Source organism: Phycodurus eques, chromosome 6 (assembly GCF_024500275.1).
Source record: "Phycodurus eques isolate BA_2022a chromosome 6, UOR_Pequ_1.1, whole genome shotgun sequence".
NCBI lineage: Eukaryota > Metazoa > Chordata > Actinopteri > Syngnathiformes > Syngnathidae > Phycodurus > Phycodurus eques.
Window position 1 is genome coordinate 29081921 of NC_084530.1, and position 13623 is coordinate 29095543.

The window sequence follows — 13623 nt, forward strand, 5'->3', positions numbered from 1 at the left end:
TTTCATTCTTCACCAGGTCGCACTCTCATCTCATTTCCGCAACGTAAGAAGCAGCAGGCGAAGAAAGAATGAGCGTATTTGACCGTCTGTCACCTTTAATCCCTCGGCTGTCGCCGTGCGCCAAACAAGCCAAAGGTCATCCTCGTCTTCCTCATCCTCCATCGTCTGCTCCCGTCAAAGACTTCGACATCCCTTCGTTTAGACGCGAGGTTGTCACCCACGAAAGAAATCACAAGAGGCAGTCAGGCGCTGACAGGTAAGCAACAATGGAGCTTCTATTCTGGGTCATCGTGTGGCACATGGACTTCTCACCAACTACGGCCGATGTTGGAAAGCGGCTCTGGATCTTCACCCAGTCCTGCTGATCATGTCATTGACGGCAAAACTTGGTGTAAGGGGTCCGCTGGGGGGGGGGGGGGGGGCAAAAAAAAGGCAGGTGCTTGAGCACTATCGAGTGAGCAACAGAGTGTCAGTACAGTGCCGACACGGTTTGCGTCGTGTGTCAATACACTCCTTGAGGTATCATCGTCGCATCACTACTCGTGAGCAGTATAAAAGCTCATCCCGTAAGATGTCCGCTTCAACATTTTCACCCCCTCTCTGCAGTTCCACGTGCGTTGGACCAGCTTGTTCACGCGCGTGTCCTCCTTGGAGCGAACACGATCAGCACCTGCAGAGGAACGACGGAGAAATAACTTTCAACCGTCCCCCGAAGCCCTCCTCCGGCATCTTTTCTCCAAAGGCGAAGGCCTCGCCTTCTGACCGTCTCCAACCGAAGCCGAGCTTTTCTCTACATCCCGGCGTTCCTTCTGCAATAGCAGACCAGACTGAGCCCCGAGCCGGGCGGGATCGTCTTGATCGGAAAGCACGGGTGGACTTTACCGATAGAGGTAATCGAGGACTAAGGACAAGTGCTGAGCAAAATCCTCTATTTTAGATAAGAAATGCGACGAAAAGAGAAGGGAGCTTCGAGCAGCAAAAATACAAATAAATCAACTCTGATCAAGATGAAATATCACAAATCAAGGCCAAATATGCTGTTCTTTGTCAAGATATTTCTTGCTACCAGACAGCTTTGCTGCAGGAGCATTTCACCGTATTGAGACCCCCCCCCCCTAAAAAATATTAAACATGGCATTATAACTTGTTAAGATTTTATTATGATTTAAAATAAGGAATATTCTAATTCTTTAGGTGAATCTAGTGTAAATCCACTACTTTTAAGGCATCTTATTTGCTCAGCAGATATTCTCGCTTAAATTAATATATTCCTCATTTGATTACTTATTATTATATTTTTTTTTGAAAGCCCAGTTTTTGCAGTGTTATCCTGAGCGTGGATATGAGCAAATGCACCCGGAGAGCCAAGCAGCTGGACGGATGACTCCTGCAAAGTCTGCGGCCAGCTGGGAAGATCAGCTCGGAAGACATTCCGAAGAAGATACCCTGTGGACATTATCCAACACCTCAGTCAATGATTTGGAGGTTGAGCAGGACCGCAGCTGTCAATCAAGAGGCAAGACTCAAACAACGCAAGGTCCCTGGCGGATGCGCACGGCAACGCAATTTAAGACGTGTCTAGTGCATCCTGTGCACGCATCTCCTGCACCGCACATTGGAATCGCACCTCCAAATGTCAATGAAGTGAGTGCGTTTCTAAAAGGATCCCGCTGTCATGGAGCGACCGCCAAAGTGCGAGAACATCCCTTAAGCCTCGACGCGGAGCTCTTTGATTGGCCGTCTGCAGCCGAATGCTCAAAGAAGACCCGTCTTCCAGGGGGGGAACTAGAAGATCCCTATTACGTCAGCATTTCTTACGCAGATTCGGTGTATGAGGGTGAGTACGGAGCGGTGGAGAGAGCACTGCAGTTCGTCACAGGGGCGGTGGGGGGGGGGGGGGGGGGGGCGTGAGGGCGTGATCAGACTCAAACGTCGCTGCTTATCAGTAGACGAGCAGACACGTTGATTAAGGAAAACATTGGTGAGCGGAACGTTTTCAACGTGGCGCTCCTAAATATGCGACGGAGAAGAGCTGAGGAAGAATGGAAGGAGAAGGAGATAAGTGCGTACAGGTGAGGTACACAATTGCAGCAAGTCCACATAGGGTGGGCTACATTTTTTAAATAGTCCTCGGTAAATGGGGTAAAAGGAAAAAAAAAAATGCATATGAAAGAGCTCGCATCTTTCATTGTCATACTTGAGCTTCCTCTCAAGTTTGTTTTGCTAATTGCTAAACTCATCCTGAATCAAGTCTGCATGGACAGAATAATAATATACTGGTGCTTTGAGATATGAGTGACTTGACTTAACAAGTTTTTTGAGGTATGAGCTCTCATCCGGATGATTTATGTTTTGCTCTGACTTACGAGCACAGACTTGAGATACGAGTGCTGTATGGTGGCAGGTGACTCAACTCCGCAACAAGCTGCAGTTTGGTAGATAGAATTAGGAAATATCTAACAAAAATATATATAATACATGAAAACAAAATGTTCAAGCTTCTTATTGTTTTTTTCTCAGCTAAAGGTTATGTCACGACTAAACATAAAACAAAGATAAGTACAGTACATGTTATGTATTTGAAACATTAGCGTCCACTAGCATACAATAGGAAACACTATAGGCACACGGGCTAACAGTTAGCATCTATGCGGCGGTGTTCTTCCCCTTTAACTACCGAATGTCCAAACACAAACGTTGCAGCAACGCTTGTAGACGGATAATAACAATACTCACAAGTCACATGTTCTTTATCCTCTGCGAAGAATGACTAATAATCCTGCCGCACTGACAATCTCAGAGATGAGGACAGTATATTTGTATGTTGGTCTTATACCGCCCCCAGGTGGCCAAGGCACATACACCAGAATGAGCAGCACAATGGAGAACGTGACAAAAACGGCGTCATTCTTTTACCATCCATCCATCCATTTTCTACCGCTTATCCGGGTCGGGTCGCGGGGGCAGTAGCTTTAGCAGGGAAGCCCAGACGTCCCCTCTCCCCAGCCACTTCATCCAGCTCTTCCGGAGGGATCCCGAGGCGTTCCCGGGCCAGCCGAAGGACGTAGTCTCTCCGGCGTGTCCTGGGTCGTCCCCGGGGTCTCCTCCCGGTGGGACGTGCCCGGAACGCCTCACCGGGGAGGCGTCCGGGAGGCATCCGAATCAGATGCCCCAGCCGCCTCATCTGGCTCCTCTCAATGCGGAGGAGCAGCGGCTCTACTCTGAGATCCTCCCGGATGACCGAGCTTCTCACCCTATCTCGAAGGGAGAGCCCGGACACCCTGCGGAGGAAACTCATTTCGGCCGCTCGTATCCGGGATCTCGTTCTTTCGGTCGCGACCCACAGCTCGTGACCATAGGTGAGGGTAGGAACGAAGATCGACCGGTAAATTGAGAGCTTCGCCTTTCGGCTTAGCTCCTTCTTTACCACAACGGACCGATACAAAGTCCGCATCACTGCAGACGCTGCACCGATCCGCCTGTCGATCTCCCGTTCCTTGAACAAGACCCCAAGATATCATCCCCGACCCGGAGAGGGCATGCCACCCTTTTCCGACTGAGGACCACGGTCTCAGATTTGGAGGTGCTGATTCTCATCCCAGCCGCTTCACACTCGGCTGCGAACCACTCCAGTGAGAGTTGGAGCTCACGGTTTGATGAAGCCAACAGAACCACATCATCAGCAAAAAGCAGAGATGCAATACTGAGGCCACCAAACCGGACCCCCTCTACGCCTCGGCTGCGCCTAGAAATTCTGTCCATAAAAGTTATGAACAGAATCGGCGACAGAGGGCAGCCTTGGCGGAGTCCAACCCTCACCGGGAACGAGTCCGACTTACTGCCGGATATGCGGACCAAACTCTGACTCCGGTCGTACAGGGACCGAACAGCCCGTATCAGGGGGTTCGGTACCCCGTACTCCCGAAGCACCCTACACAGGACTCCCCGAGGGACGACGGTCGAACGCCTTCTCCAAGTCCACAAAACACATGTAGACCGGTTGGGCGAACTCCCACGCACCCTCGAGGACCCTGCCGAGGGTGTAGAGCTGGTCCACTGTTCCACGGCCAGGACGAAAACCACACTGCTCCTCCTGAATCTGAGATTCGACTTCCCGACGGACCCTCCTCTCCAGCACCCCTGAATAGACCTTACCAGGGAGGCTGAGCAGTGTGATCCCCCTGTAGTTGGAACACACCCTCCGGTCCCCCTTCTTAAAAAGGGGGACCACCACCCCAGTCTGCCAATCCAGAGGCACTGTCCCCGATGTCCACACGACGTTGCAGAGGCGTGTCAACCAGGACAGCCCCACAACATCCAGAGCCTTTAGGAACTCCGGGCGCCAGGGGCTCATCCACCCCCGGGGCCCTGCCACCGAGGAGCTTTTTAACTACCTCGGTGACCTCAAACCCAGAGATAGGAGAGCCCGCCTCAGAGAATCCACACTCTGCTTCCTCATGGGAAGGCGTGTCGGTGAAATTGAGGAGGTCTTCGAAGTATTCTCCCCACCGACTCACAACGTCCCGAGTCGAGGTCAGCGGCGCCCCATCCCCACTATACGCAGTGTTGGTGGTGCACTGCTTTCCTCTCCTGAGACGTCGGATGGTGGACCAGAATTTCCTCGAAGTCGTCCGGAAGTCTTTCTCCATGGCCTCGCCGAACTCCTCCCATACCCGAGTTTTTGCTTCAGCGACCACCAGAGCTGCATTCCGCTTGGCCAGCCGGTACCCATCAGCTGCCTCAGGAGTCCCACAGGCCAAAAAGGCCCAATAGGACTCCTTCTTCAGCTTGACGGCATCCCTCACCGTTGGTGTCCACCAACGGGTTCGGGGATTGCGACAGGCACCGACCACCTTACGGCCACAGCTCCGGTCGGCCGCCTCAGCGATGGAGGCGTGGAACGTGGTCCACTCGGACTCGATGTCCCCAGCCTCCCCCGGAACATGAGCAAAGTTCTGTTGGAGGTGGGAGTTGAAACTCCTTCTGACAGGGGATTCTGACAGACGTTCCCAGCAGACCCTCACAATACGTTTGGGCCCGCCACGTCGCACCGGCATCTTCCCCCACCATCGGAGCCCACTCACCGCCAGGTGGTGATCAGTTGACAGCTCCGCCCCTCTCTTCACCCGAGTGTCCGAGACATGCGGCCGCAAGTCCGATGACACGGTCGATCATCGAACTGCGACCTCGGGTGTCCTGGTGCCAAGTGAACGTGTGGAACCCCTTATGCTTGAACACGGTGTTCGTTATGGACAATCCGTGATGAGCACAGAAGTCCAATAACAGAACACCGCTCGGGTTCTGATCGGGGGGGCCGTTCCTCCCAATCACGCCCTTCCAGGTCTCACTGTCATTGCCCACGTGAGCATTGAAGTCCCCCAACAGAACGATGGAGTCCCCAGCGGGAGCGCTCTCCAGCACCCCCTCCAAGGACTCCAAAAAGGGTGGGTACTCTGAACTGCTGTTTGGTGCATAGGCACAAACAACAGTCAGGACCCGTCCCCCCACCCGAAGGCGGAGGGAAGCTACCCTCTCGTCCACCGGGTTGAACCCCAACGTACAAGCGCCGAGCCGGGGGGCAATAAGTATACCTGCACCTGCTCGGCGCCTCTCACCGTGGGCAACTCCAGAGCGGAAGAGAGTCCAACCCCTCTCGAGAGGACTGGTACCAGAGCCCAAGCTGTGCGTGGAGGCGATTCCGACTATATCTAGTCGGAACTTCTCGACCTCGCACACCAGCTCGGGCTCCTTCCCTGCCAGAGAGGTGACATTCCACGTCCCCAGAGCCAGCTTCTGTAGCCGGGGATCGGATCGCCAAGGTCCCCGCCTTCGGCCACCGCCCAGCTCACACTGCACCCGATCCCTGTGGCCCCTCCCACAGGTGGTGAGCCCATGGGAATCATTCTTTTACATTCTATTTAATTATGTCATAACTGGATGCTTTTTAAAAAATAATAATAATAATAATAAAGTGCCATATTATAGAGTGATTCCAGGTTGGTCTCCAGTTCCCAAACATGCAAATTAGGTTCATCGAAAATTCCCATTTTGCACGATCTCCTCGCCAGCCTCGAATGAGGACGCGCGATGTGGGAAATCGTGCCTTGGAGGCGTGGTTGTATTGCGCATGCGCACCGCATCTTCCCACGCCCTCTTTCGTCTCGTGTCGCCTTGGTAACGGAGGAAAAAGAAAAGAGGGGAGGGGTGTCGGGGCTGGGAAGGAGAGGAGAGGAGAGGAGAGGCACCCCCAACAATCTGCTCATCTCGCCGCCGCCGCGTCGGATTGTTGAAATTTGCGGCGTCGTCGCGTCTCAGGTTAGTTGCGAAGCAGCTGTGAGCCTTCGCCAACCGGCATGCGGCGGCTGTTAGCCGCGAGCCGTCTGGTTTTGTCCTGAGACAAAAAAAAAAAAGAAGAAGAAGAGAGGCCCGCCGATGATGATGATGATGATGGTGGTGGTGGTGGTGTTGTATAGAACCGGAAGAGGCACAGGCGCTAAACGTCTTTCCTTCTTTTCCAGTAGCCGCTCACAGATCGGAAAGGTGTGTTTTGTGAAGAGAAACAGGCCGCGATTTTCACGTGCGCAGCCTCCCCATCACCGCCTTTTTGTTTTGTTTTTTTGGCGTGCTTGCGCGTGCGGGAAATGTGCAGTGACGGGCCGCCATCGCGTTGCCGTGAGAGGGAAGAACAAACGTGCACGCTGGGACTTGGCTTGTCTCGGATCTTATTATTATTGACCATATTTACCATCTGTGCACTGGTTGATTTTTTTAAAAATGTGTTTGATTTACACACCTCAAGTGGTGTCACTGTCTTGCTTGTCTGCGTCTTTAAATATTTATACCCGTGTCTGGGTGTAGTACAGTGGCGAGGAATTTCATCCTTTTTCCTACCAGGGCCCATATTAAATGTCGAACGACTATTATTGTGTATTATCCGCTTTTGATGGCATTTCTGCTTCTTTTTTTTTAAACCAGGGTTTCCCTAAAGTCTGGCGAAAAGAAAAAGAAAAAAGAAGAGCATATTTTCAAGAAATGACATTTTCACCAGCACTTGATTGAATTGGAATGTGGATGAATTCCATCTCCGATATCATTTCCAACATTGTAAAAGTAGCGCTGCGGGGTTAGCTAGCGGTTAGCATCACATCACGCCGGCTTCCTCCCACATTCCGCACGTGGAATGTGTTCTACTTGAAGTTTGTTCGTCTTCATTATTCGGGAGGACGGCGAAATAGCGGCCGGCACGTCTGCCTCACCGTTCTGCGTTTCGGGGGTTTGAATCTCCCCCATCCGTTGCCTTTTACACAGCCTGCACGGCGGCGTAAAAGGCATCTCTCGCTCCTCTGCAGACATGTCGGACATAGTTCCTCCAGAAGTGAGACCCAAACCGGCCGTCCCGGCCAAGCCCCCCAACGTGGGCGCTCCCTCGCCCTCCGGCCCCTTCCCGCCTCAAGGGCCGGGCGCGGGGGGAGCGGGTGTATCCGCGCCGCCCCACAGCGCCATCCCGGTGCCCGTCGGGAGCCACGGCCCGAGCCACGGGGGCTCTCACGCCTTCGGTCTCGGCGCGGCCCACGCCGGGGGTCACGGTCACGACGGCGCCGGCGGGGGGTCCGCTCTGCTGGGGTACATCGGCATCGACGCCATCATCGAGCAGATGAGGAAGAAGACGATGAAGACGGGCTTTGACTTCAACATCATGGTCGTCGGTGAGTGTGTGTGTGTGTGTGTGTGTGTGTGTGTCAAGCGCCGACTCTCGTGAAATCTCATCAAAGGTTGCGAGACTTCGGCCGAGTGAGGAGCCCGCGCAAAGGGTGGGCAAGCTGGGGCCCGCGGGCCACGTACGGACCACTCTGCCCTTTATTCTGCCTCACTGAGGATTTATTAATCGAGAGTCGTGGAATATTTCGTGACTTCGTTTAGCCGTATTCTTCTTAAAATTGGTTCCTTAAAATGGATTTCTTCATTTTCGTGTATTTTGAATCCATTTACACTATTTAACCAAATAAGTCTCATTTAGTATTTGTAGATAACAAAATTCAAAGTAAAAAAAAAAAAAAGATTTAGGAATAATTATTCATTTAAATAATACAAATAATTGGTTGGTTTTTATTTAGTTACAAATAAAAACATGGATTTTCATTATTTTATTATTAAAATGAGGTTTTAAAAAAAAAAAAAAAAAAAAAAAAAAATGTTTTTTCTGTCACCCCGTCCGTCAAAATGTATACGTGTGACCCTTGAGCAGATTAAGCAGACTCTGTTTGTTTATTCTATTATTTAGAAGATCAGACTAGATTTGCTGACCAATATATTCAAAAAATTCCAAACTTTCCCCACCCCCACTGTGATAACGGTTTTGTCGTAGTCACTAAATGTCCACGGTTTCCTCCGGGAAATCGCAATCCTATATCCGAACGGGTGTAAAGGTTTCGCTGCACTGCACTCGCGCACTGCGAGGTAGGACCAACGTCGTCTGTGTCAGGCTTCCTTTCCCCCATTTGGTGTGCGCTCAGGTCACAGCGGTCTGGGGAAGTCGACTCTGGTCAACACCTTGTTTAAGTCCCAGGTGAGCAGGAGGAGTGCCGGCTGGTCCCGTGACGACAAGATCCCCAAAACTGTGGAAATTAAATCAGTGTCTCACGGTGAGTGCATGCGAGCGACACACACTTTTTTTCTTATATAAGCGAGGCAAGAATATGTTTGCCAACTCGTGCTCACGCAGGTTCTTAATATGGCAGCCTTTCGTCAATGTATCCCATCTGGGGAACTGGGAGGATCCATATTTAAACATTTGTTCGAACATTTGAATTCATAGCCGCGGACCTTCAAGCAAACAAATACGATGACTATTAACGTGAAACCACCATCCCGCCATGCAGGTGTTTAGCGTCAAGCATCTCCATTGCCATTCGGTGATGAAAAGCTTGACCTATTTATGACTAAAGCTTCAATGTAACAAATGGTTCATAGTCATCAGCCATCTTGGATTGTCCTCGACTGGATCCCTTTCCTTGACCCCCCCCCCCCCCCCCCCGAGCAGACGGTGACGCGGAGGCGGACACTCATGACATTTGCTTGCAGGCCTACAGAAGCTATACACCACCCCAATGCTTTTCGCCATTCCTCTCAAGCCGCTGGATCGGCGTGAGGCGACACTGTGCGGCATCCTTCGTGATTTAGAGCACCAGGGAGTTAGAGGTGATAAATCGGCGATAAGCCGCTTGGGCGGTCCATTTTTATGGCCACGTATTTTTTGCGCTAAATGGCAACGTTCACTCAATGAGCCATCCATTTTCTGTACCGCTTGCCCTAATTAGGACTTTATCCCAGCGGACTTTGGGCCGGAGGCGGGGTAGACTCTGTATTGGTTGCCAGCCAATCGCAGGGCACATTTGGACAACCAACACACAAACCCAGAACCTCCGTACGATTGTGAGGCCATGCTGCCCACATTTATCCATAAAATAGCAATTGTTTTTTTCTCTCTCCCAAATAATTACAGTGCACTGCTTCCTATTTGATTTAATTGTTGTTGTTTTTTTAAACGATTTTTGTCGATTCTTTGTATGCGCAGTTATCGAGGAAGGCGGCGTGAAAATGAAGCTGACTGTTGTCGACACGCCGGGATTCGGGGATTTAATCAACAACGACAACTGGTGGGTGAAAGTACTTCCTCACTTCCTGTGCAGCCTCACTTTTGACTTTTTGAAACTTTAAAGTCACAACGCTGAATTGTAGCTCAGCCAAGGCGGGGGCAACTGTTCAGTACCGCACATGAAATAATTCTCTTACCTACGGCGACAAATTGTCGTCGTCGTTTTTAATCTGCTCATCTTGTTTCATTTGTGTCCACAGCTGGGAGCCCATTTCCAAGTACATCAATGAGCAGTACGAGAAGTTCCTCAAGGAGGAGGTGAATATTACCAGAAAGAAGCGCATCCCAGACACCAGAGTGCACTGCTGTCTCTATTTCATCTCCCCGACCGGACACACGTGAGTGGCTGAAATGGTCCACATTACGGTCGGCTGTTGCGCGTCCCGCGAAAGTGCGACCGAGAGAACCTCCAATTCTCAGAGCGGCGAAGGTCAATGACACAGATGAGACAGGGCGACTTCATTTCCCCCCGCCTCCGTCTGCCGTTCGGACGATTCGCGCTCGTGCATTCACGGAGAGTGACGGCTCCCCTCCCGGCCTGCGTTCTCATCCTTCCTTTCTCGACTGTCACGCGACAGACTGCGGCAGCTCGACGTGGAGTTCATGAAGCGCTTGAGTCACTCCGTCAACATCATTCCTGTGATCGCCAAGGCCGACACCGTGACCCCCGAAGAGAGACAGGAGTTCAAACAGCGGGTGAGCGGCGCGCCGTTGAAAGCAAAAACCTTTCCGTATGGTGCGCGTGTTGTGACCTTTTACGTTCACGATGCTTATTGTCATAAATGCGTGAAATTCTATGCAAGTTTCAAGCGTACACCTTGCTGCAGAATATCAAAAGGGAAACAAAGGTCCTAACGCTTTGGGAGACAAATAAAGAAGAAACGTCGCTCGGAAGGGTCCGTGCGCTACATGACGCAGGAGGCGTACAATATTTGCTTGCGTAAACGGGTCTTGAAAATAAGGCAGCAGAGCCGCAGGGGATGCGGGCACGCCAACGTTGGCGGCATTCCCGCTCCATTCACGCTAGTACTTGCTTAGCGGTTGCGCTGACAGTTAAAGCCAAATGCGGGGCTCCTTAACGTTGCGTTTGTGATGCAGCTGAAGAAGGAGCTGGAGATGAACGGCATTGAGTTTTACCCGCAGAAAGAGTTTGACGAGGACATGGAGGACAAGAGCGACAACGACAAGATCAGAGTAAGTGATTTGGCGTTTCCGCACAACAGCGGCCAAACATCTCTTGGCGGCGCTCCAGTCAATCTCGTGGAATTGTCTGGCGCCCACAGGAGGCGATGCCCTTCGCTGTGGTGGGCAGCGACAAAGAATATCAAGTGAACGGCAAGCGGGTTTTGGGGAGGAAAACCGCATGGGGCGTTGTCGAAGGTGAGCGCTATTTCTTGTCACTTTTACAGCCTCGGCCACAGAGGACGTTTTGACGGCTGAGGGCATTGGATTCTCTTTTTGTTTGCTCTTCTCGCAGTTGAAAATATGAATCACTGCGAGTTTGCCCAGCTGAGAGACTTCATCATCAGGTAAAATATCTTGATTTGTATTCTCAATGCATTGAATTCATCGCGACTTTTGCATTTTGGCCCTCATCGGTTCTTGGACACGACTACAGTAGTTGGGACAGCTGTAGCACGAGTGTTGTTGTGGGAACTATTTCTCCCCAAAGTTGGAGGCAGGCCCCAACCGCGAATGTTCTCACGCTTCTGGGAGGCAAAAACGACGCACCGAAGAGGCCTCTCGCCTGCCAACGGCAGTCGTTTGGGTGCCATCGCCCTCGTTAACTATTCCGTTCAGTTGTAGCAAGGCCGGTAGGGGGCACCTGAATAGCGAACGTGCGCGTGAGTTCATTCAAGCGCGCAGTCACCCGAGAGAGGTGCTTTCGGCTGGAGTTCACGCCCGGTCACTCCGCGCACGCTTGCTAACTCCATCCAACGTTCGAGCTGAAATGTTCTTACGAACTCTCATCTTAAATGTTCCTTCGCTCCGTCATCTTTGCTGACGTCACAAACCGAGATATGGGCGTGACCGCACTCGTCCGTTGTCAAAATGGCTCTACTGCAACACTACCGCTTAATTTGACAATGGCATTTGGAGCTTTTAAATGACATGACAGCGCTGTGCTCTAAAACCGCTCTATGCCTCCTCCCTCTGCAGTTGAGTCAATAAAGCGCACTCCGGCCACGATATGATTTGATACGCTACGTTTGTAAGGTTGAGCTGACTTTAGTGCACTTTGTTTGAACTCAAACTCACCTGTGTTTTCCCAGATCTCACTTACAGGATCTGAAGGAGGTGACTCATAGCATTCACTATGAAACGTACCGTGCCAAGAGACTCCACGAGAACGGAGGCCTGCACCCCGTTGACGCCCAGGAAAGCAACCTGTAAGCAGTCCGTCTTGTCCTGCAAGTTCAGTGAGGCTGACAGATGTGCCCGACATTATATGATCATGACTGGCATCGCGGCATGATTGAAACACGCTTAAATGTGTACAAATCGGTGTCATTTCATGTTATTTATAAAAAATAAATTTAAAAAACCTTGCTTGTCAAAGTAAGTCAATATTTGGGTGTGCCACCCAGAGTTTGGTGCCATAATACAAAAGACTGCCAATGCCTTGACAGTGCTGGTCGGTTGCAGGTGTCTCAGAGAAAATGTCTGCCATCATACTTGGTTTAGTACGTACTGTAGGTTTTGCGACTGATGGACGTATAGGATCTCTGAATTACTTTCATCATTTCTGCCTCGCATAGCCATTCCATCACATTTATCGTAAGGATTATTTTACTCGAACACAATTTGCACGACTGTGCAGTTTAATATATTTAAAATATACAAACAAGTCAACAGGAAGAGCTCCAACGTTTGCCGGGATTACATCATTAATCCGATGAATGCATTTCAAACAGCATGCTTAACATGAGATGACATAAGATAACATTTAACTGGTGTCCAACTGATGTGTCAGGCTCGTCATTCAGTTTCAAACCTGAGAAAAGACCGATAGTGATGTCATCCAATTGCCATATTCCTCTCGACCACTTGGTGGCAGCACTCTTCCATAGCTCTGAAGTTTCCCATAAGATTTGTTGTTTTTGCCGATGGTCATTGTTTCAAAATATGTCGATCAGGTCACAATTCATCCTGATTGAGCTATCCTGAGTTTACAAGATTCCAACAATGTACATGTTCAGTGTTTACTCAGTCGGGACGAAAGTGTTCTGCACTGGACTTTGTTTATTTTTGTGATTATCATTTTTTTTTTTTTTTTTTTTTGCTGTAGTGCACAAACATGCCAAAACTACAGGCAGTTAAACCAATCAGGTTCTTTTTTGAGAGAGATGAATCATTGTTTGATACAAACGTGAGCATTTGTGTTGTTTTGATTTGAGACGTAGTTGTTTGTGGATTTTAGTGGAGTCGGGAGAAATGTAAAGAAAGGGTGTGAAATGAATTCTTTTTCTTGTCTGTTTACTTGTGCATGCTTGAATCCTAAATGTCTGCGCGCCTAAAGCCAATCGCTGCACTGTTCCATCAACCATTTCTGAGCATGTTATAGTTTGGTAAATACACTAACTGGAATGAAGCACTGCTTTCTGCAATTAACCTGGCAGCCCGCGATAGACAGATTGCTCATCCTTTCGATTTGAAATTATGCAGAACTTCTTAAGGTTTTCTGTGAAACATTGAGATATAATTGACAACACTATTGCATCTCATTTTTTATTTGTCTCATTTATTGGAATTTATTGAATAAATGTACGTTCCCATGGAAATCTTTTCATTCGAATGTGTTTTCATTGAAACTTTACAGCCTGGCTGAATCGCGGAATCGTTTGTCTTTATGCAATCTTGCCATCGTGGGTGCCCCAGCTCAACCGTGACCCTCATGAGGACAAGCGCACAAAGAGCATGACGGGATTTCCGTGCTGGTTACGTGCCAGTGGATTGCAACGCAAAAC

General features: G+C 50.1%; 1 protein-coding gene across 4 annotated transcripts; it reads left to right on the forward strand.

Moving 5' to 3' along the window:
* The first annotated feature begins 1741 nt into the window (after positions 1–1741).
* Positions 1742–13437, forward strand: septin3 (septin 3). 4 transcript variants are annotated; one of them, XM_061680337.1, is made up of 10 exons: positions 1742–1837; positions 7350–7706; positions 8514–8642; positions 9575–9656; positions 9856–9993; positions 10234–10351; positions 10754–10849; positions 10939–11035; positions 11133–11184; positions 11929–13437. In XM_061680337.1, the coding sequence occupies exons 2-10, from the start codon at positions 7352–7354 to the stop codon at positions 12047–12049; spliced, it is 1188 nt and encodes a 395-aa protein (XP_061536321.1). In that variant the 5' UTR covers positions 1742–1837; positions 7350–7351; the 3' UTR covers positions 12050–13437. The 4 variants fall into 4 exon arrangements, with proteins under 4 accessions (XP_061536321.1, XP_061536323.1, XP_061536322.1 ...); XM_061680339.1 differs by lacking the exon at positions 1742–1837 and adding an exon at positions 1926–2072; XM_061680338.1 differs by lacking the exon at positions 1742–1837 and adding an exon at positions 6213–6315.
* Positions 13438–13623: the final 186 nt, after the last annotated feature.

Excerpts from the sequence above, each read along its gene's own strand:
- septin3 (XM_061680337.1), top strand. The coding sequence starts at position 7,352 with ATGTCGGACATAGTTCCTCCAGAAGTGAGACCCAAACCGGCCGTCCCG. Across the intron at positions 8,643-9,574 it reads AATTAAATCAGTGTCTCACG|TTATCGAGGAAGGCGGCGTG; the intron begins GTGAGTGCATGC and ends TTGTATGCGCAG. Across the intron at positions 10,352-10,753 it reads GACAGGAGTTCAAACAGCGG|CTGAAGAAGGAGCTGGAGAT; the intron begins GTGAGCGGCGCG and ends TTTGTGATGCAG.